General features: G+C 44.7%; 1 protein-coding gene and 1 long non-coding RNA gene across 2 annotated transcripts in view; both read left to right on the top strand.

Annotated features, from left to right (window-relative positions):
• Nucleotides 1–862: 862 nt before the first annotated feature.
• The window catches only part of LOC135370122 (uncharacterized), a 32502-nt gene continuing 11247 nt past the window's right edge, over nt 863–22117 (top strand). Inside the window, exon 1 of the long non-coding RNA XR_010415225.1 lies at nt 863–967. This is a non-coding gene — a long non-coding RNA (uncharacterized LOC135370122). The remainder of the gene's footprint in view (nt 968–22117) is intronic.
• LOC135370411 (uncharacterized) lies at nt 13237–17210 on the top strand. The gene is made up of 4 exons (XM_064604156.1): nt 13237–13306; nt 15994–16191; nt 16287–16639; nt 17018–17210. Exons 1-4 carry the CDS (start codon nt 13276–13278, stop codon nt 17045–17047), a joined length of 612 nt encoding a protein of 203 aa, XP_064460226.1. The 5' UTR covers nt 13237–13275; the 3' UTR covers nt 17048–17210.

The raw sequence follows: 22117 nt of genomic DNA, 5'->3' as shown, positions 1-22117 counted from the left end.
GCGATGAAGATACCCCATATCCTTTCTGTTGAGGCAAGTCAGGGAGGGTGCAGGCATCTATCGACCAAGTCCTTTGTATGTATTCAATAAACATGTTTCAGTGAAAGAACACGCAGAGTCTCGTCAAAGTTATTCGGACTGTTTAATGCGTTGCATGTCAATAACCAATCGGTATTTCAATAAATCAATGACCAAATTGGCGATGTAGACTGCTTGCAAATGTCGCTGCTTCCGCAGGGCGTGCTTAATATGAGCGATGGCACGAGCGAGAAGGTCCACGATGTCTGCAGCGATGTAGTTGAATTCTGCGTTGGCCAAGCTCACAAATTCGCTCATCAGTCCCAGGGGTCCGTCAGGAACCGTTATGCAGACGTTCTTGTAACGGGCGTAGATCCGACGCACCATCTCCTGCAGCGGCCCCGGCGAGATCTCTGCTATATTGCCAAAGCCTACCATGTCTATCACGTAGCGAAAAGCAGTGATGACGAGCTCGTTGCGGGGACTTTCGCCGTTGAAACATTCCTTCTCCACTTCTTCCCAAGAAGCGTGGGTGCGGGAACAATTTTGTAAAGAGTGGTAGCTGAACATCTTCACGTAGTGATGACGCGAGCGCGGTGCGCGCTGCCTTTATAGAGATAAACGCGCGCGCAAAGAAACGAAAGTGAAAGTCAAAAGCCACCCGTCGCCGCTAGGAGCGCGCGCACAGCGGAGAGCCGAAACCGAAAACATCCGCGGGCGGCGCAGAGGGAGCTGCGCGCGCGCGCATGCGCGGACGGGTGGAGCAGAGGGCGCGCGCGCATCCATAGCTGCCACTGCGCGTCGCCTCACTCAGTTTCTCTCGGACCGTCGCGGAAAACGGACGTGCGCTCCGCGCGCTCGCTCAGTTTCTGGCTGCCTCTCGTAGAGAGCAGACGTGTGTTCTCCGCGCTCGCTCAGTTTCTGCCTGGAAGTTGCCGCGGGGGAAAAGGTGAGTGATTTGACGCGCTCCTTTTCTCGTATGTTTGCCGTGTTTAGCGGTGACCGCGCTCGTCCTAAGCCTTTTCTCGCATGTTTAGACTTGTTTTGCGGTGTCCAAGCCTGTTGACGCATGTTTAGCGATGTGTGGTTCCCGCCTTGTGTTGGCTGCGTAGTGTTGAGGTTATGCCCAAGCGCGCTCCTTTTCTCGTATGTTTGCCGTGTTTAGCGGTGACCGCGCTCGTGTTAAGCCTTTTCTCGCATGTTTAGCGATGTGTGGTTCCCGCCTTGTGTTAGCTGCGTAGTGTTGTGGTTAGGCGTAAGCGATCGTCCCCCCGTAAGCCTTTTTCCCCCGATGTGTACTGTTTTCTGTTTAGCAGTAGCGGTTAGACCTTTTCTCTCGCATGCCTAGACTTGTTTAGCAGTGCTGTCATTTTTACCTGCCGCTAGTATCTTGTTCTCTGCCTCTCTCCTCTAGAGCTTAGAGGTGTGCGCCGAAGCGCCGCCGCCGGAGGTCGGAGCCTCGCCGTGGCCGCCGTACCAAAACTGTCGGCGCGCCGCCGCCGCCGATGTTGAAAAATCGACGCGGCTGTGTAATGTGCCCATATTGATCCACTTTCTATAAAGGAATATCTCCCATATCTAATATTTTTTTGTTTTTCTTTCATCTTAGGTTCCAGGCTTCATTTGTTGTGTTTTTAGCAGTAACAATTTCATCTCCTGATATGCTGTTTATGCTATAGAATTTCGTTTCATAGTCGACCCTGGAGGCACAACTCCAGGAGAACTTGTTTGGCGGTCCACTTGTTTGTCGGTTTGTCATCCACCAACACCATAGCACTGGTCATTATCCATATACAGAGTGTTTTGTTTTTTATTCGTCACAGAATTTTTGTTTAAAAATAGCGGAGCGAAATAGATGCCGATTTTGAGTTGGTCAGGCGAATATTATCTCGAACTATAAGATCATTAATTACCTTCGAATTCATTAAATTCATGAATTCTTTAATTAAGGGATTTCGCGTAAAAACGTGATAGCAGAACGGAAGATATTCATCGTTGAAAGCCATTCCATGTTTAAGAAATTCTTAAACGCGCACATGTGTTGAAATATCCGACGCTGAATGTCGCTATGCAAATGAGCCGAAACAAGAAGTACGCGATTTCCGAGCGAAGAAATGACGCGAGCTTCGCCTTATCTGGGTTGGAAAGCGATGTATCTGGCCAACAGATTAGTGCCTACACCAATCAGCTCGAAAACCAATCGCTCCAAAGCACTTGGTCCTCTCACGTGGATTGCCCGTCGCTCTTTCTGCGCTCGAAAAGTGCGTAGCAAATAGGGCATTTTCTGTGTGCCGGCGAAAACCACCCAGTCACAGAGGGTGTTTTCAATCGCGGGGCTTATAATGCGCGCGAAGCATGGCAGACACAACCCACTCGTTCTGGACAAGTTTATACTGTAAAACCTTTTAATTTTGCGAGACCTTACTTTTCGCGAATTTTGCTAATCGAGAAAATGCGAGGAACTCGAGGAACCCGCGAAATTTAGTTGTTGCGAATATATCCCTACTCGATTCGCGAAAATATAGGGCTGCGAAATTAAATGTTTTTACAGTATTTATTCATGATAACTATAACTATAGCCTCTGCAAAAATACTGTTCAATGACGTGGTGGGTGCGCCTTATGTCATATCGTTTGCTAACGTTCGCATTTTTATATGGTTTCCCAAAAAGAGCCACTGGGGCAGCGGACAGCGCTTTCACGGGTCGCCGTCCTGTGAACGTTCTGCACTCGCTATAACTGTTACGTGTAGTTGCCATTAAAGGGGTGGCTCGTCGTTCTGATTATCTAGCTATGTTGTTTTCTACAGCGGTTAACGCGCACTTAACGCGCCCAGTCGAAGTTCTTGGGCGACGACCTTCTTGAAGTGCTTTACTTCTGCTAATGTTCCTTTGTGTGTTCGGTTTTCTTTCATAATACTATCCAGTGCTGACGCACTTGTTTGGTGCAAGGTACAGTAAATACTGCCACCGTCGCGGTGTCTATGATGGAGAAAATACTCCCTCTCTGAGGTGTTCGTGCATCCCCGTTGGAGAAGAGAACATATTGACAGCCCACGGGGCGCATGCCGATATGACAGCATCGGCGTGACGCCGCCGCCGCCGGGCCTTCAACGTGCTCTACGCCGCCGCCGAAAAACATGCCCAAGGCGCACACCTCTACTAGAGCTATGATGGTGGCGCCATCTGGTGTGATGCCTTGCAACTAAGTGGCCACCTGTCGTCGATCTCTCCAACTACCCGACGTCAACAAGCACTGGTCACCCCGGAGCCGTTTCTTCGCCGCGGCATCGTTGATTTTCGAATAAATTGTTTCTCTCCGCTCTATTTCTATCTTTTCATTTTATTTTCTACCTATTTTTTTTATTTTTATCAGCTCAAGTAGCCGGCAACTCACATCTTCGTCTGGACGTGTCTTAGATGGTCCCCAATTAGTGTAATGACTCTCTGGAGGGTCCTGATTAATGTGGGGGGTCCCAATTAGCTCTAATTGCTAATTAATGGCGTCCAGACGAAGATGTGACTTGCCGGCTTCTTGAGCTGATCCCATACTACTTTTCATATGTGGAACCCATAAGCCACCTACCTCCCGCTGCAGGCACATGCGGGCACGCGACATCCATTCCACCCTGCCACCCCAGATGAAACGAAAAGCGGTGCGGGTCGCAGCCACCAAGACGCTGCCGTGGTACCAGTGCTTGCTAAAAAACCATGAGGCGGCGAGACGGGCTCGACATGTGATAGGGAGCACCGAATGCCTGAGATCAGCGACTCTGCGCCGGTGCACCCGCAGCCACGAGGACGGCGAGAGTCGGCAACTGCTAAATGTATATCCCAGTATACGAACAGCGTCTTGAACAGGAATGGCAAAAACGTCGGGCACGGGGCAGTAGCATTTAGAAAGAGCAAAACACTCTTCGCCCGATTAATGACGTTGCCATAGGCATCGAGAAACATAGATTGAGAAGTTACCTGCCAAAAAGAACTCGTTACAAGTTAGCGTGTGCAAAATGTAACTACGTTAATAACGAAGTTCTTCAACCTGAAATGTAACTCGCAGTGCAGACGCTAAATGAATTTGAGAAAAACATGAAAAATGTATGCCGCGGAATACTTGTACTATGAGCGTGCGGCACCGGTAAACCACGGCACCATCGGGGCATTGCACTGGGGTTCGTCGTTTTCCTCCTGGACCATGTTTCCCTCGTGTTTCCCTTCCATTCGGTAATGCTTTGCCCAGGAGGCACTCAGAAACGCCCTTGCAGTGTCAGCCTCGTAAACGCGGGATGGTGTAGTATCACTCTAAATCTTTTCACACCCCTAAAGGTGTAAAATGAGTGTAAAATGGCTGTACACAGGAGTAATACACCCTTTGTGCACCCAAAAAATATGTTTGAGTGCTCTCGAGGGTGTAAGAATGGTGTATTACACCCTTTTCTGGAAAATCTCGGTGAGGGTGTGATACAGGGTCTATTCTAGGGTGTGTTTGAGTCTTGAACATACATTTACTTTGTTCACTGAAAGGAGATGGAATACTGCAGACATGACAGAGGAACATCATAAAGGACCGCATTACACAACAACAACAATAATTATATTTTGACGATGATGTGGGCAGGTTTTCCACCCTAACAATGTTGACGGTGTTACAGTACACCTTAAAAGGTGCGTGCCTTGCACATTTCGGTTTACACCCTTTAAGGTGTAAAATGATTTAACTGAATCTGAACAGAAGAATGGTGGCAGCGTTTTTCGAAACGTACTCATGTCTTGTCTACCCGTATCACATGTGTCTAGCTGAATTATCATTTGTAATATTGCGAACCATGGAAAGCAAATTTCAAGGTAACAGCAGTCGGGATCTGGCCATTATCGCCATCCAACTTCGGTAATTTCCGTTTTGATCACCTGCCGACAAACGCCGACGTCCCTAAGCCGGCCGCGTCGTACGACCATAACATTCAAAAATACCATTTCAAAATACCATTAATACCAGAAATAGCAGAAATACCATTTCAAACGATCATGCAAAAGATACTGCAACAGCAGCATGTCAGCATAAGTGAGCGCCAAGATATACACTGTAAACTTTTTCACACCTTATAGGGCGTAAAAAAAATGTGCAGGGCGCGCACCTTTTAGGGTGTGACATCAACTCCTTTAAGCCTAATATGGTGTAAATGAGTTAAAAGGTGTAACATGCAAACAGTCCCATATTTCATGCATAATTCTGGAAAAAAAGATTATAACAGCCGTAAACATATGACCATGCCTCTGCACATCGTGCTTACCAGCCTTATCTTTAAAAACAGGCAAATTTCAATGTTACTTGGTGCACAGCAGCTGAAACAAATGTGGTGGAGGTTTTCCACCCAACCTCTGCATCAGTGCTGTGCATCAAGAAACCCTGAAATGTGCACTGTTCTGCAAAAAAGGTTGGGGATCACAATATACTGAGTAATGATCACGTGGTTACGGCTATTATAACCTTTCTTCCGGAATTATACATGAAATATGGGACAATTAATACCCAGGAGATGGCACAAAGTGTAAAATAAAAAATAAGGCAGAAAAGCAGCAAGGCCAGATATACTTCAAAATGGGGAGGCCCCTTTCTCCATTTATTGCTGTGCACTTATTGTTACATGACAATCTAATGTGGGCACAGACAAGGATGACTATGCTTATGACTAGAATAACATCCACCTGGCACACAGTGGTGTCTAAATGATAGCATAGCTAAAAAGGGAAAGCGAAAAATGGAACTTTTTAGACTGAAGAACAAGTCACATATTTATACTAAATGTCACACGCGTTTGTGGCCTGCCCTGTCAGAGGTACGAGTTGCACAGGATGGTGACTGGTAAATCTTGACACCAATTGGTGTCGCATGCTCAGGAATTGCTTAACTTGTGTGAACCACTGCACTATGCTCATATGTAGAGCATATGTGTCCATTTTAACCGATGAAAATTTCAGCTAGATTCAATATTGCAATAAAAGATACTAAGAGTTACCAAAAGCTAATAAAACATGTGGACCCAACAATAAGATCTCAACTCAATGCACTGTAGACGACATGGCAGTGCAGCGGCACTCTGTGACCGTCAATGCCAGCTGGAAACTCTGCCTAGATGGCACAGGGTCGAGCACCTGGACTGCCCCCATGGGGAATCCGCACCTGCTATGGAGTGAGCTTTCAACTGGTGTCCACGGTCAAAGAAGACCGCTACACTTACCTAAAATTTTTGTGGCCTAAAGAGACATATATGCTCTGCATATGGGTAGTGCAGTGGTTCACACAAGTTGAATAATTACTGAGGATGTGGTATCAGTCGATGTCAAGACTTTCCAAGTTTCCACCAGATAAAAATGAATATGCAACTAACAGGAAACATGTACAGGAGCAAGTACAGCCAACATAAAGCAAGATGTGCAAGCTAACTGGCCTGAGTACCTTGCATAAGAAAGCTCCCAGCAGCTTTGTTACACAACCACAATAAGAAGCACTGTTTGCTTAGTCAAGGTGTTACAGTGGCAACCATCTGCTGGGGAACACCAGCAATGTGTGTAAGCTGGCTCATCGCTAACATGCGTAAAGAAGGCTATGGCAGCGATCTCTTGTGCTTCTTAATAAATGACGATACAGGGGGTTGCAGTGGCGTTACCTGCAAGCCTACCATGCGCTCAAAAAAAGTCATGACCCGAATGTGTTCTGCGCAGTATACTGCATCAAACACCCAATAAGCAGCAAGCACTGCTGCCAGTCCGTCCATTGCTTCTACAACGTGGAACAGGGGTGTGCTGTCCACCACAAGCTTCAGTATCTCAGCATCTTCCAGGGAGGTTCCACTGTGGCTGATGTGAGGAGTGCCTGGGCGGGACTCACGCTGCAGGAACAAAATATGACATTTACTAAGAGGCAAACAGCAATGTGAACTGGTGGCAGGCACATGTCCATTTCCAGTTTTCTTCTACATGTTATATGTAAACCACATGCACTGAAAATCTGGCCAAAACAGTTGAGCCTACAAACAACCATCATACTATATACAGGGCATGCACTGAAAATCTGACCAAAACAGTTGAGCCTACAAACAACTGTCATTCTATATACAGGGCGTGCCACCGAAAGTGGGTGAGTAAACAAGTAAAATGTAAACATAGTAGAAGGTGAGGCTAAGAAACACAGATGACAACACAACACACAACCCCATCAACGCCCAAAGAAAGACTTATAAAACGTGACACCAATCGGCATCTTGTGCTCAGTTACTACTCAACTTATGCGAACCACTGCTGTATGCATATGTAGAGCACATTGGTTCAACGCCGCAATAAAAAGTTACAGCAAAAGATTTACAAACCCAATGGCAAGATCAAAACGAAGGTGTTGCAGACGACAGGTAACGCAGCGGTCGTCTGCGACTGCTGGAAACTCACTCCCGAGATGGCGAATTGTCGCGATACCTCGACTGCCACGCTAAGGAAACTTGCACCATATGTGGGGCGAGTTTTCAACTGGCGTCAACAGTCCCAGACGACCGCCGCATTACCTATCGTCTGCAATGTCTTCGGTTGAGATCTTGTCATTGGGTTCACAGATTTTGTGCTGTAACTTTTTATTGCGCCGTTGAATCAATCTGAAATTTATACTGATTAAACCCACCTATGTGCTCTGCATATGGATAGCGCAGTGGTTTGCATAAGTTGAGTTGTTACTGAGATGCCGATTGGTGTCACGTTGTATAAGTCACCACCCTTTACAATAAAGCCAGATTCCTCCACAAATTCAGTGTGATGGTAATTTTTCCACCCGAATTTGCACGACTTTTTAGCATCAAGTTATTGACCTGATTTTTACCCCCAAATTTAGAAAAAAATAAAACCCGAAAACTTCAGGGTCTATTAATTGGCTGTCTTTAATTTTTCATCTACGGAGTGCAGCATTTGTATGTGCTGCATTTTGATAATGTGAGAAAATACAAGGCGAGGAGCACCGTGGGGCAAGCCCCAGTTGCGGCCATGGGGTGGGGAGGGACAGCGGCCATAAGGGACAATGACTCTTGTGCTCCCCCCTCCCACCCACCCCCACCACAACGCCCATGGATACGAGCCAGACAACACCGGTAACTCAACATCGGTCACCTACCGACTGATGAACGAAGATGCTGTCCATTGCCTCCTTTTCTTTGAAAACTTCACACAGGGCCCTTAGGGCAAGTACAGCACTCATGTCTGGGGAGACAAAATTGCAAAAATGTCTCATAAATGAGGTCAACTACCATGGGCTGACACCGCACTTTGCTGTTCCTATAACAGAACTCTGTGGCCAGGGGCCGCCTGGAACAGGAATCCTTAGTAGGAAAAACTTTGTTGGACCTGTCCTGTCCATAGGTTGGCACGATCATAACTGAGACGCCTTGTGAAGGCCTGGTGAGCGCGATCATGAGTGCGCTCACAAAGCACTGACAAGGCTGCTGCGAACATGATCGCACTGCCCTATGGTCCCATCACTGTAATAACCAGCTATAGGGGTGCACTTCCAAGCGGCCCATGTTTATCCAGTCGTGGCAGTGTACCGAGAAGTCTCGCTGTTAGTGGTAACTACCAGTCCACCCTTCCCAGCACCAAGTTTTCTAGCTGCTCACAATAGGCTGGTGAATACAGCACTGTTAAGCACTGAACAGCAGTTTCGCGGATAAGGTCAGAGGTTAAGTGAATTCTACACTTACGTCTCTTTCGTCTTGCACAAACGGTGAGCTTTGGCAAATCAGCAATGCCTGCCTGAATTTCTTGTTTGCTGTACATTTCCTTTTTTCCCGCTAGCTCTATCACTGTGTACATTGCTGCTTGTACCCCTTAGACTGCATCCTTGTCAGTTAGCAACTCGAACTCCAACATGAACTTTAGAACGAAAGAAAAAAAATCTTGGGTAAATTTGCTCAGCTTGTGACAACTGAGCCACTTACGGCCTTAAAATCCATCACGTATGGGAATTCCTTTTGACAAACGGAGATGACCGTTGATTTCATTCTCTTTGATCTTTCTCTGAATGTTGATTTCTGTCTCTCTCTTATTTCAGCAAAGTCCGGTTTCTGCTTCCTGTATTCATTTCGAAGCCATGCCTCATCTTCCTCAGCATTTGTTGTTTGGGACGATGGCCCACCATCCTATGATAAAAGCCCAGAAACTTAGCAAACAGAAATGAGTGTTTACACTGCGTACAGGAAGCCTTGGAGTTTTGTTGCGCTCCAATCTTGATTCGCTGGCCTTTTCTATCTTGCGCTTGGTATCAAATTTTGACCTTGATTCAGTCACACTCTCGTTGTCTGAGATCTTGCGTCGTTCATTTTTGAACTTATTGCGGAGACTTATTATCCAGGAATCCTGGAAAGGCAGACAGCGTCACAGTGCTGCACTAATACACCTGTGAATAAATGTGCCATGTTGAATAAGATATTCACAAACTCACGTAGCCGCTGCCTTTCAGGTCTGTTAAATGCTGGTACTTTTCCACAAGAGAGCTGGCCACTTTAGCATAGAACTTTGCAGAGGGGTAGCTGGAATAACAGTGAGTGGCAATAATGGCCAATATGACACCACAAATATTTTCTTCAGAGCTCTGTTACTCTGCATTCTTCATAAAATTCCAATAAACACATACAGCGTGCATCTGATCATGGACTGGTACAGTCGTTCGACGATTTTTCTGTGGAGCCTGCCCGTAAGCAGGGATGGGCATAAATACATTTTTTGAGTATTTAAATATAAATACAAAATACTTTGTTGACAGGGGTATTTAAATACTCTTCATAAATAGTTTTCAACATGAGTATTTAAATACAAAATATAAATACTGTATTTAAATACCGTAACTACTACCATAAATACTGTGAGGAAGATGTCATCTGGAATTATAGAAATAATTATGATCATAAGGACAAATCAGCAAGAAAGAATAGCATTTATTTGTTAGATTATCATGGCGATTTTAATCAGGGTGTCGAACCGCAAAAAATACGGGTTCGGTTCGGGTTCGGGTTCGCGTTGTTTTGATTTCGTTCCGGTTCAGTTCCGGTTCGGCCACGCCAAAAACCGAACCGGTTCGCAAACCGGTTCGCAGCCCCGAACCGGTTCGCGAACCGGTTCAACGCTTCCGTTTTATATGTTCCATAAAACTGCTTTTATCAGGAAATGCGTGGCTAATAGCTTACTGCTGTTGTCTGCATTGACGTCTTTAGCGGTGAGGTAGCTCTTTAGCGAGAGAAATAAGAAATGGATGAACACTTATTGCAAATAGAGTCCACGCTGATGAAGCGGTGTTGTCCCGCTACTTTCTGTTCCCAAAATCTTTTTTTCACACGCACAGTGCCAGCAAGATACTTAAACGAAGCCTAATAAGATGGACAGCGTAAGATAGATGACAGTACTTGCCGGCACACTGCCTTCGCAGCGTGAATCGATCTGAAACCGTACTGAGGCATGTCGAAAATAAGCCTGCCAGCCTTACTCTGTCCGATCTCACATCAGTGTACTAGTTAATCCACCTCACAAAGGCAATGTATCACAACACAACTGCACTACCAATAAGCAGAACCACATTTACTTTTCAAACCACGACCAATCAAACAGGCACCGTTCTGCGTACGCCCCTTCTCCACTTGTCATGTTTCTGACTTGTTTAATTTTTACTGCTCACGTGTAAAAAGAAATCTTGGGCGCTTATTTGATCGCATATTCGTCGTGTAGAGCTACATAACTGGCCTACTCCATTCCTGTTGCATTCGTCCGCGTGGCACCTCGTCCCTGAAGAGTAGACGCCGCATCACCGCGTGCGTGGGGCGCCCGCCGTGACGCTCACAAGGACAACTGCGCTTCAACATGTTAAAAAGATGATGAAAGTATACTTACTATACGTCGTCGTCTGACTGGTAGGTGAAAATTTCTGAAATCCATGATATAGGCGCGTGATGATGATACCGATGTGTCTTCGTTCGGGGATAAAGAGGAACTCTTGTGCTGACTTCTATGTCCGAACCGTTTTGTTGCGAACCGGTTACCGCTATTATTTTTTATGGTTCTGCTCCGGTTCGGGTTCAGCAGTGTTCCGAAAATTTCGGTTCGGGTTCGGGTTCGGTTCCGGCAAAAATAACGGTTCGGGTACGGTTTTCGGTTCGGGTTCGGGTTCGGTTCGACACCCTGATTTTAATATTAGAAATTTCTCGAAGACTGCTTCTTTTTTGGCATCTTCTGTTCGGCCGTACAACCAGATTCGCAAAGGAGAACAGCATCTCCACAGGTGCCGATGAACAAATGCTCGTATTAAATTTGACGAAGATGCTTCGTAGAACAATGTAATCGGGTAGTCACGACCGTTGTCCGCAACAACAGTGAAAAACTCGCCATCTAAAATGGTTTGTCGCATGCGCATGCTAGCGCAAACCCGGCATAATTGCGCCCCAAACTCACCCTTCTTCCCGAAAGGTCAAATGCAGGGCAACTTTAAGATATCAGTCAGTATATTCTGTATTTAAGAGTATTTATAAAGTATTTACAAGAATAAATACCCGAAAATCGGTATTTAAATATAATTATAAATACATTTTTAAAGTCTGTATTTAAATACAAAATATAAATACATGTATTTATATTTTAAATAGTATTTTAATTACAATGTATTTAAATACTGCCCATCCCTGCCCGTAAGCTTTCCATCTTCAATTTGCTCCTGTATGCTGCTGAAATCTGGCATATCAAAGTCTCGCCCATCACGACTGTTTGCGTGGTTGTCTGTACAGCTGCACAGGTATGGTGGAGGCATGTATGCAAGTCAGATACAACTGTGTTCTTTCAGTTTCAGAAATTTAGTTTGTATCACTTACCTCTGTGCAACACTGGATGCACAAAGACTGCCTTCTGTCTGTGACGGCACTGGACGTTCCTAATTAAATGACAAAAAGAGCAATTGAGGAAAGATGTGGACAGCCCCTGTACGTCGTGTGTGCCTTCAACTGTACAGTCATCAAATCTGTAGCAAGATTCCTCCTATGACAGGACTGTCCGACCCATGCAATGGTATGGGGCTAAAGCATTTGTCTCACACAAGCTTGCCAAACAATCGCAAAAAGGAAACCAAACAGATAAACAATTATAACTTGAAACGTGAACTAAAATGTACGGTCTCGCTAGTCTCGATGTTAAGCAGTTCGTAAGTAGGAAGAAGAGGGAAAAGGTGCCTGAGATTGCGCACGCTCCTGTGGTGAAATTTCTGGGCGCACAGTGATGTCCATTTTCTGATAACTCTCTGCATTATGCAAGAATTTCTCACAGCGCTTTTATGGACCCACCTCTTTCCATGACTAAGAAATGGATTGGCAACGTTGGCCCATTGTCTCAAAGTGCACTAACTTTGAGACAATGCGGCCTATCTAATGAATGAATTGCAGTTTTCAAACAGTACCTGATTTGCTGCTGTGTCCAGTCTGCGACTAAAAATGTATTCCTAAATGGTGCCAAGCAAAAGGTGAACAAGTGTCAATTTCAACCACCTTATCTGAGAACCCCCAGCAAAATATGTCCTGATATATTTATATGTTCTCGATAAATGCATGAACTTTGTACAAATTGGAGGTTGTTGGTACAGCAGTTATGATTTTTTCCCTTCACACACCATGCGAGAGTTCGTGGTCCCTGGTAGCACATATTGTTGCCTCGATGTTGCAGCAATGTTGCCAGTGTTGTCCAATGTGGGGCAACGTTAATCAACATTTGACAACGTTCCTGCAACATTATCAGACGTGGACCAACGTTACTTAACATTCAGCAATGTTCAAGCAACATGGCAGAGCAACGTTTGAGGAACGTTGCGGCCGAACGTTCCTGCAACGCTGCTTAGAGGTGGAGCAACCTTGCTAGACATTCGGCAATGTTCATGCAACATAGCATAGCAACATTCGGGCAACGTTGCGGACCGTACGAAAAAGTGATACAGAGACACCTGCCGTTCGGAAAATAAAACGAAAGAAGGCGTCATATCAACACAGGAATTGCAACGACAAGATTTCTAAATTATCAGTTACAAAAATGAATTATCTACCAACAATTTGGCAGTATCGAAAGTTTTGAATTAGAAACAGAAACTTTCAACACAGCGTACCATCGGCATCGCTTTCAGGCTTCGTCACGTGCTCATTCCTCGTTTTATGGCGGCGGTTGGCGTTTGTGTAGTGCGTGACTGCGTCTTTCAATTTCCATACATGACGTCTGTGAATGATGTGGGAGACGGTGGTGAGTATTTCAGTATCTTTTCTTTTCAACAACTTTGTTTTATGCGCAGAGAAACAAAGGGTCATTGAACGCCAGCGGCGTTCGCGTTTCATGAGCCTAGGCAGCAAACGCGTTGTTTTCAAATTGTTGGGAACGCATAGCGTCGTCCCATTTTCTAGACCCGGGAATCTTGATTCTTAGTGGGAAATGAAACGCTCTAGAGTTAAAAGTTGTCTGCGCGTTCTGACTCCTCGGCAGAGACGACGGCGAATTGCGGATGAGGTTTCAGGCGAGTTGGAAAGTCTATTGCAGGAAAATAGTGAAGGCGACGTAACCGGGGAATGGGAAGTTGTGGAAGTTGCTACGAGGACGTCACCATCCACTGATGATCCTTCACAGAAAAGTGTAGGAAGTAACCTCTTCGAATGCGACCGCGGTAACCCTATCAATTCTGGTGCAGAAGCAATACCCATGGACCTAGGCAGCGCGCCAGAACATTGCACTTTGCAGACATCGAGCAGCGATGAAGGTTCCACCGCGGTTACTGCAGTTCTGTCGACCACCGAAGCTCCGAAATAGGCAGCGTTCGTCCCAAATTGCAGCGGTGAGCACTAGAAACGAAGATACCTGCCGCATATTTGAGCTCGCTTTTGAAGGTGCTGCAGCCTTATCATCCAGAGCTGCCAGGGGACGCAAGAACACTCTTGCAGACACCGCGATCCACCGAAGTGAAGTATATGAACGCGGCGCATACCATTACTTTGGGTTACATATCATGCTGCTCCACCACGTTATGAGTGATTTGCCAAGTGGCTGCTCCACGCTGTCATTAATTATCAATGTTGACGGTCTTCCCATCTCGCGGAGCTCAAGGAGGCAGTTCTGGCCGATACTTGTCAAAGTAAAAGAAATCCCAAGCTGCTCACCATTCATTGCCGCCCTTTATGAGGGTGACACTAAGCCGCAGGACCTAGACGCATACCTCAAGGACTTCCTTGAAGAAATTGCTGAGCTCCTTCAGGAGGGCATCTCTCACAATGGTCGTTCTTTAAGAGTGGTGCTGCACGCATTCATATGCGATGCACCAGCCAGAGCATTCCTTAAATGCATCAAAGGGCACACTGCATATTATGGGTGTGAGAAATGCACTCAGAAAGGCACCTACTCTACCAGTGGAAACAAGGTAATCTTCCCCTGTGTGACTGCCCTTTGCGAACTGATGAAAGCTTTAGGCAGAAGCTCCAGTTTCCTCATCATCATGGTGATTCGCCTTTGCTTGCTTCAGGCGTTGGGCTTGTAAGAAAATTTCCTCTTGATTACATGCATTTGGTGTGCTTGGGAGCAATGAAGAAGCTTCTTGTTGAGTATTGGGTGTCTGGCAAACCGTGCTCTTCAAGAATGAGCCAGATGTCGAAGGCAACACTCTCGGATCTCCTTGTTGCTTTTGAGGCGCATGTTCCTTCTGAGAGGAAACGAAGACCAAGGGCACTTCTTTTTCTTCAACAATGGAAGGCTGTCGAGTATAGAAATTTCTTACTCTATTATGGCCCTGTTGCTCTGAAGGGTATACTGAACCGCCACGCCTTCAAACACTTCATGAAACTAAACGTGGCCATGACTATCTTGGTCAGCCCGTAGTTTTCTGCTACCCATGTTGACCTCGCTGAACAGCTTCTTCAAGAGTTTGTTGCCCAAGCAGGAGAGCACTATGGAAGCGGTATTTACATGTACAATGTGCACTCCTTGCTCCACATAGCAAATGATGTGAGAAAATTTGGTCCCGTAGACACATTCTCTGCTTTTCCTTTTGAAAATTATCTACAAGAAATCAAGACTTTGCTAAAATCACATGCTCGTGCCCTTCAGCAAGTCGTCCGCCGGCTGAGTGAGAAAAACATGCTGCCCTTGACAAAGCCTGCTTCAGTGCAGCCAGTGCACCAGCTGTCAAGGCCGCACTCGAAGGGTCCAATCCCATCTGAATTTAACGGCACACAGTACTGTGCACTGCAGCTAAAGGATGCTCTCTTTACCATCGATAAGCGGAACAACTGTGCCTTGTTAAAAGATGGCAACATCGTGTGGATAATTAACTTCCTGGCCACCACGAATGGGATCAGCTTCTGCGCACGTTTTTTTAAGAAATTGGACAAACTCTATGACAAACCTATTCCATCGCCTGACCTAAGCATCTTCATGGCTAGGGGGATTTCATCGGACTTTGCTGTGTGGAGTGTAGCCGATATTCAGTGCAAATGTGTGTGCCTCCCAAATGGGCCAAGCTGCTATGCTGTGTTCCCTCTTCTACATACGAACAGTCAAGGAACTGTACAAAATTAGAACTCCTTCCACCGCACTTGTCCTACCACAAATCATCATCAGGTCAGAATTGTGTAATGTTGTCATTAAATTTATTTAAAATAACTTATATAAATAGGAAATGACTGATGTAACAAGATGCTTGTTTCATAATCATCAATCTAGATTCTAGACTGTACTACACTCCAGTACAGTCACGGGAGAATGTACTGCTGTGCGCTCGATAGCTGCGCTCAGAACGTTGGGTCCAGCACTCACGTTTTTCATCTTTTAAACTGCGCTGGATTCAAAAAGCTCTACTGATTGGTCTTTTGTACCACATTAAGTATCTGATGCCGTGTCTCATGCTGTTTTCTTGTGGCGATGGAACTAATGGCATCCTATCTTTTTAGGAAGGAGGGTGTACAGTGTCGTGCATTTTGAAGAGAATGACGAAGTGTCCGTCGTGCCTTCTTCATGGCTAATCGGAAACCACAAGGTTATGTGGCCTCCTTACAAGAACACAAATAAAATCACAATTGCTATTAAAAGACGTGAAAAGCCATCACATCATTGGAAGGAGCACAGATCTCGTGTGCTTTGTGAATGTGGTAAGTTGTTTTCTAGTATTTTCTGTATTTTTGTATTGTAATTAGCACTTGGAAATTGCGCTTTATGGAGCTCATCACGTTCTGTTTTAATACAGACACATATGAGGTGGCGAGGATCAGAGAACAAAAAGCAGCTATGACGTCAGATGTTGCTACTGAGGAAGAGGCGTGCGAGCCAAAACGAAAGCGTTGGCGACCCCAACCTCTGAAGAGGACGATGCATCGAGCGTGGGCGACTGTGCCTTTGAGGACCAAGCAAACACACCTGCTCCAGATCCACAGCGCACTCCACATTGTGTTCCCCGCCCACGCCCTCAGTATATGTCTGGTCACCAAGAGCATCGGTCACCTTCCATTCAGCAAAGTGAAGCAGAACATATACCACAATTGCCTTCCTCTATTCATGACAGGACCCAAGCAGACGGAGCAGACAAATCGCAATCGTGCCGTAAGTAGAAATTGAAAAATAGAGCTGTTGTGCGATCCGTCTATATTTTGTGACATTGTGATTTGTTTTTGCTATTATTTACCCACGTTCATTAATGAACGTGGGTGAAGCAGAACAATTATTTTGCTGAGATGGTATATATATATATGTGTGTGTGTGTGAGGTCGAGGTGAAGTTTGGTGTGGATGCACTGGAGGAGAAAATGTACTACAGGCAATGAAGCGTGCGAAACGGGAGAGGAACGTCTCTCAGGATTTCTCTCGCCCCACTAGGCATGTCTGAGCGGCATTCAAATGAACTCTGATGTGAGCTGTACAATGGACTTGAAATGGTAGAGTTGTGAGTTGCGTTAATATCTCGTGCTTTTCTGCTTTGTAGTGCCTCAAGACAGAACATTTAAGATTTTGAGAAGGATCAAGAAGCAGCTTGCAGCGCAAGGAGCAGTGTTGGAGAGGTTGGAGAAGTTCATGTTGTCGAATAGCCGTACAGAGGCACCAGGCCCTGTCCAGAGTGAGATCTTAGATCTGCTGCCGCTGTCATCACAAGAACAGCTCGACAAACTAGAGGACAACTTGCATACTCCACAGAACAGAGCTGACCTTGTAAAGTATTCTCTCCATTGCATATGCTATCCTTGCTTTCGTTTCTTTGTTTAGTTTCCCTGCGGGCAATCGATTTTTCATCTACAGGTTGAACAGCACAATTTCAATAGCAATCCAAAAATGGAAAATTGTGCAACGTTTACAGAGTGATAGCCATTTCCCTAAGTTCTATTGCAGTTTTTCTCAAACATTATTTCACACAGAAACAGATTTTAATGACATATTCTCATTGCATGCATTTATGCATGCACTATGGGCTGTACCACTTGAAACCTCCCTAGCAGTTTTCATTAGTAGTATATATAGGTTGGGAGAGAAACTGGATGAGAGTTAGCTATATGGGTGTCTGGTTCGAACCCCACAGCGTCTGGGACAGCGTCGCGTGTGCGGAGGGCGCGGCGCCAGTGCGGAGGGTTGTCCGCGCGCTTATAACATGCAGAGACATGAAAAGAAGGGTCATACACAAAAAGTACGAGTGAAAATATATTTATTAATGCCAATTGTAATGCCAATCAAGTTGTCATATTTATTAATGCCAATTGTAAAGCCAATTGTGCTGGGAATTGTGCCAATTGTGATGCCAATCAGGTGAAGGAGAAAAACCCAGCCGAAAAACCTTCACGACCTGTAACAGAAGAAACACAATACACATAATAAAGAATATACTTACTCATTACCAATTTCACAACTTCCATATGGATATGACTCAATAGCATTAAAGAGATATCTCTTATCATCATAGGGCATGAGTGCAAGCTTAGTCGTTTCCAGTGTATACATACATTGGCGCTTACTACATATGGTCCTTTGTGGATGACTCACCTTCACACTATTAAACAAAACATCTTTATATACATCATGATGCAATTCCTTACGAGCAATACTTTTCTTAACACATTTTGCTCTAGCAATTTGACTATCGTCACTCAATCGGATAGAATACATTTTTGCTTTCAGAGCAACCACCTCTTCAATTATCGTACCTCCAGTCTCATCCTTGAAGTGGAACAATGCACCCTTATTTTTATTGCTATAGAGTGGATGATCAGTGGGATAGGATGAAAGATCGAGGTGATCATCTGCAATCTTTTTGATTTCCTCTTCATACTCTGACGTATGAAACACACCGATGATAGAATCGGTATCCGAATACATGATGGTGATGGGACAATTCAACTTTTCCAAGAGAGTGCAATAGACAAATTCATACATTACCAACTTACTATAATCTAAAATACAAAAACCAATCTGCAATGGAAAGCTACACTTTACCTTCCTTTTCTTCATCTCATAGAACACACAATTCTCAGACAAAATTTCAAATCGAATGCAGTCGTTCGAGGAGCTATATCGTTGGGCCTCTTCTTTGCTGAATGCTATCTTAATTGATCTAAATCGCCTGGGGGAAAGTAAACAACGACCGTGCAAAGAGTTACAATTGATTTTATACAACTGCTTCTCAAAGTCCGTTTGCGCCGCAATGCGTCGCTGAATGTTCATTTCAATGTACGGGCCAAAGACCGTACCCCGACGAAATTTCAACACTCTATGAATTTTGCTAACCCGCATACCTAACTTACAATATAGACTCAACAAACGATAATGTACAACATACTCTGTTTTATCATTACAAGTGAGAAGTAACTTACCCTGTGCTGCAGGTTTGTAATTCAATTGGTCTTTTAGAGCCAACTGATACTCAGACAACCAACTCTCGTCAACCTGTTGCTTCATTGGAGCTAGTGGGAAATACCTGGTCCTCTGGTGTAGCTCCGGCGGGTAGACGAGGTCGCACACGTAAATGTAGCCATACTCTGCATCCTGAGGATGGTTAACGATGTCCAAACTCGAAAATTCAGATTCGGGCACCCACTCGAATCTTCCAAAAGGCAATGGCAATGTTTGGCAACCGGCATACAGACTGTTTGCATCCCAATAGGAGATGTAACTTTGTGGTTTCTCCGGGTCAAAGTTTGCACAATATTTGTTATTGGCAGCAGCATACCTCAATCCTTGTTGGCAAATACCACCTCTAATAGAAGACTCGATGGTTCGATACATATCTTCATCTGTAAGCAGCTCGATCTCGGCCTTTGTATACTTGAGAGCAGCCTGCCAACTGAATCCGGGTAGACTGACAAAGTGCAGCACTTCCAATCCATATGTCTTCATAGAAAGCTGTGTAAAATGCTGCATAACATCTAAAAGGAGCAGGACATCACATTCCAAATAGATCATTGTATAATCTTTCAATGACTTGCAACCAAAATGGTCATATGTTTCTCGAGCGAAAGGATAGTCATCTTCGCTGATGTGTGTTCCATTCAAATCGTCATAAAAACCCTCCTTGGTCGGCAGGCATTCTTCATTGTAGACTTGAAAGCTTTTGATCCAGGAATATGGGTACACACCTTTCCTAGTTAAACGAGCAAAGTCATTACCATACACTTGCCGTAGGCACTTAAATGCCTCAATTCCTTCCGACACCTTCAAACTATCCACCAAACAAGAAAGGGAACTATTTAAGAATTGCGTGGTGTCCCTGAATATGAGATTGCCATATTCAAAATTGCGAATCTTCTCCGAGCTCGTCGCGATGAGCTTAGGTGGGCGTTTCCACTTCAAAGCATGGAAGCAATGCAACAAGGAGCTGATGTCATATTGAAGGTTGTGGATGAGCACTGGAATTTTGCCGTGATTGCTGCAACTGACATTACATTCGTTACAAATGGTAGCCAAAAAGTTGCTGACACTGCTTTCACGACTGTGATCGTGATGACGAACCTTTTTCCTAGCAACACTAAATAACACACCACAATACTCGCAGTGCGTTGCAGCGAAATGTTTACGAGTTTCTTCGTCTGTGAGCTTAATGGGGGCAGGGCAACGACTGATATCGACCACCTTGTTATGAAAACGTAGCAGGCAGTCGACGCACTTGGAAGCGGCATCAGGACCTAAATATTTTTCATTTGCGAGTATTTTCGAATCATAGGTTCTGATTAGAATGCAGCAGAAGGAACTCATAACATGCTTCTGCACGGCACTTTTCACATTCGTATTAGGATCGAGGACAGACTCCGTATCGAGTCCGATAATATATGGAAATGCAAACATGTGACCAAACTTGTCAAATTTTAGAACATTCTTACCTGGCTCAGGGAACTCCAACAAAAGCTCCTCAAAATTCCTGCACACTCTCCTATGTGACACTAGGTTTTCCTGTGTTGTAAATCCCCTCGTACACTTTTCACAAAAAAACATTTCTTTGCGACCAAACAAGGTACTATAATTCTTTATCCCAAAAAAGTGATTATCAAATTCCAATAATTGCACTTTATCGTTAAATGCAAGACGCGGAACACGAGAAGTGTGGATACTCCCATCCTGATATGAGTACACATACACTTCAATTTGATTCCGTTCTTCAAATTCTGCAATCTCCGAATACGATACCGGACCGTCGGGCCACCATCTGACTCGTGCCAATGGATTCGAATCGAGATCAACCAGATATTTGCGATATGTTTTCCAATCATTTCCAAATGTTTTTTGAGGATGCAATAGCGCTAAAGTATTATATTTGAAACACTCATTGTCTGGACATTTTACATTTGTGAGTGTTCTTCTTCTTTTTTTCAATTCGGCAGGAATTACTGTGTCACAGCCAATCTTCTTTTTTTTCAATCGCGCTTATGTTCAATTCGATTTCGGATACGTCTCGTGAGACGTAACCACTACCTTCACCCTGATAATTTTCCAGGTTGCGCGCTAACTCGCTAATCATTTCATTTAGCGCAACCATTATATCCGCGAGACTATGAATTTCTCGCGACACGGCACTTAGAAAAGCAAAATGGCTACTCATCGAATCGCCAACTTGCTTTACCATCAATACTTTCACACGCATATAAAATTTAAAAGGTATGGGATGTTGTTGTAATATGGAAACTATATCGTGCTGGCAATGCACCAGGTATTCGAACGGATCCTCGACAAAGTCATCATACGGTGACGCGAACAGGACGTAACGTCCAAGGTACCCTTCAAAGGCCGCAGCGGTTTCAAAGAACGGAAAGTATGGTACGCTAACACCAGGATGAGCCACCGAAACATGTTCCGCGAGATTGTTCACAACAGGCTCTGGGCTATCAGGATTTTGCACGGCATCTGCCGGCGTATTATCATCAAAAACTCCATCCATCAAAACCTGATCAAATTCTAATCCCCACTCTTCATCAAACAAAGCAGGATCTAAATTTGGAACATTAGCATCCTCCTCCATGCGACGAATTACCTCCTCAACGCAATCATACCCACAGATTCCACAGCGAGGCACTAGAACAGATATTCCATAAATTAAAATAAGAACAATAAGCAAGAAGCAGACTTACTTTTCAAAGATCTCGGCAGCACACCAAAACAAATTTTTTGGCAAAGGAAACAAGCACTGCAACCAGGGCAACAGAACTTGGTGGAAAAAACATCCCGCCAGCCACTATTTTATAGTAAATGTGGGCGGAACCGAAAATGGCATATAGAAAATCGTTAACCAATGGCATACTAAGAAAACCAATAGGCATCCTTTCCATCTCATTCTCTCCCAAATCAACGATGGAAACAGACGAGTGCTATTCACTCTCCCTGGAGGACTGTGAGTTTTTTTACAGCTTTTCTCCTCTCTTTCCACTAACTTAAGGAGATTTTTTGTTTTAGATTATGAGTGTCTTCTGACAGGCGACTTGCCCATTGTGCAAACATTGAAGACACCGCCCAGAAGTTTCTTTATACAAAATGGCAATCATCTGAGACAATGTCGATGCGGGGGATTGATTTCATCGAAATCGTCAGACTGGCTAGATCATAACATCAGACC

The sequence above is a fragment of the Ornithodoros turicata genome, chromosome 10 (assembly GCF_037126465.1).
Source record: "Ornithodoros turicata isolate Travis chromosome 10, ASM3712646v1, whole genome shotgun sequence".
NCBI lineage: Eukaryota > Metazoa > Arthropoda > Arachnida > Ixodida > Argasidae > Ornithodoros > Ornithodoros turicata.
The sequence above is the reverse complement of the archived record's forward strand: the minus strand, read 5'-3'. Positions and strand labels throughout refer to the sequence as shown.

Coding starts and splice junctions, on each gene's coding strand:
- LOC135370411 (XM_064604156.1), top strand. CDS start 13,276: ATGACGTCTGTGAATGATGTGGGAGACGGTG. Junction 13,307..15,993: donor GAATGATGTGGGAGACGGTG/GTGAGTATTTCA, acceptor CTATCTTTTTAG/GAAGGAGGGTGTACAGTGTC. Junction 16,640..17,017: donor AGACAAATCGCAATCGTGCC/GTAAGTAGAAAT, acceptor TCTGCTTTGTAG/TGCCTCAAGACAGAACATTT.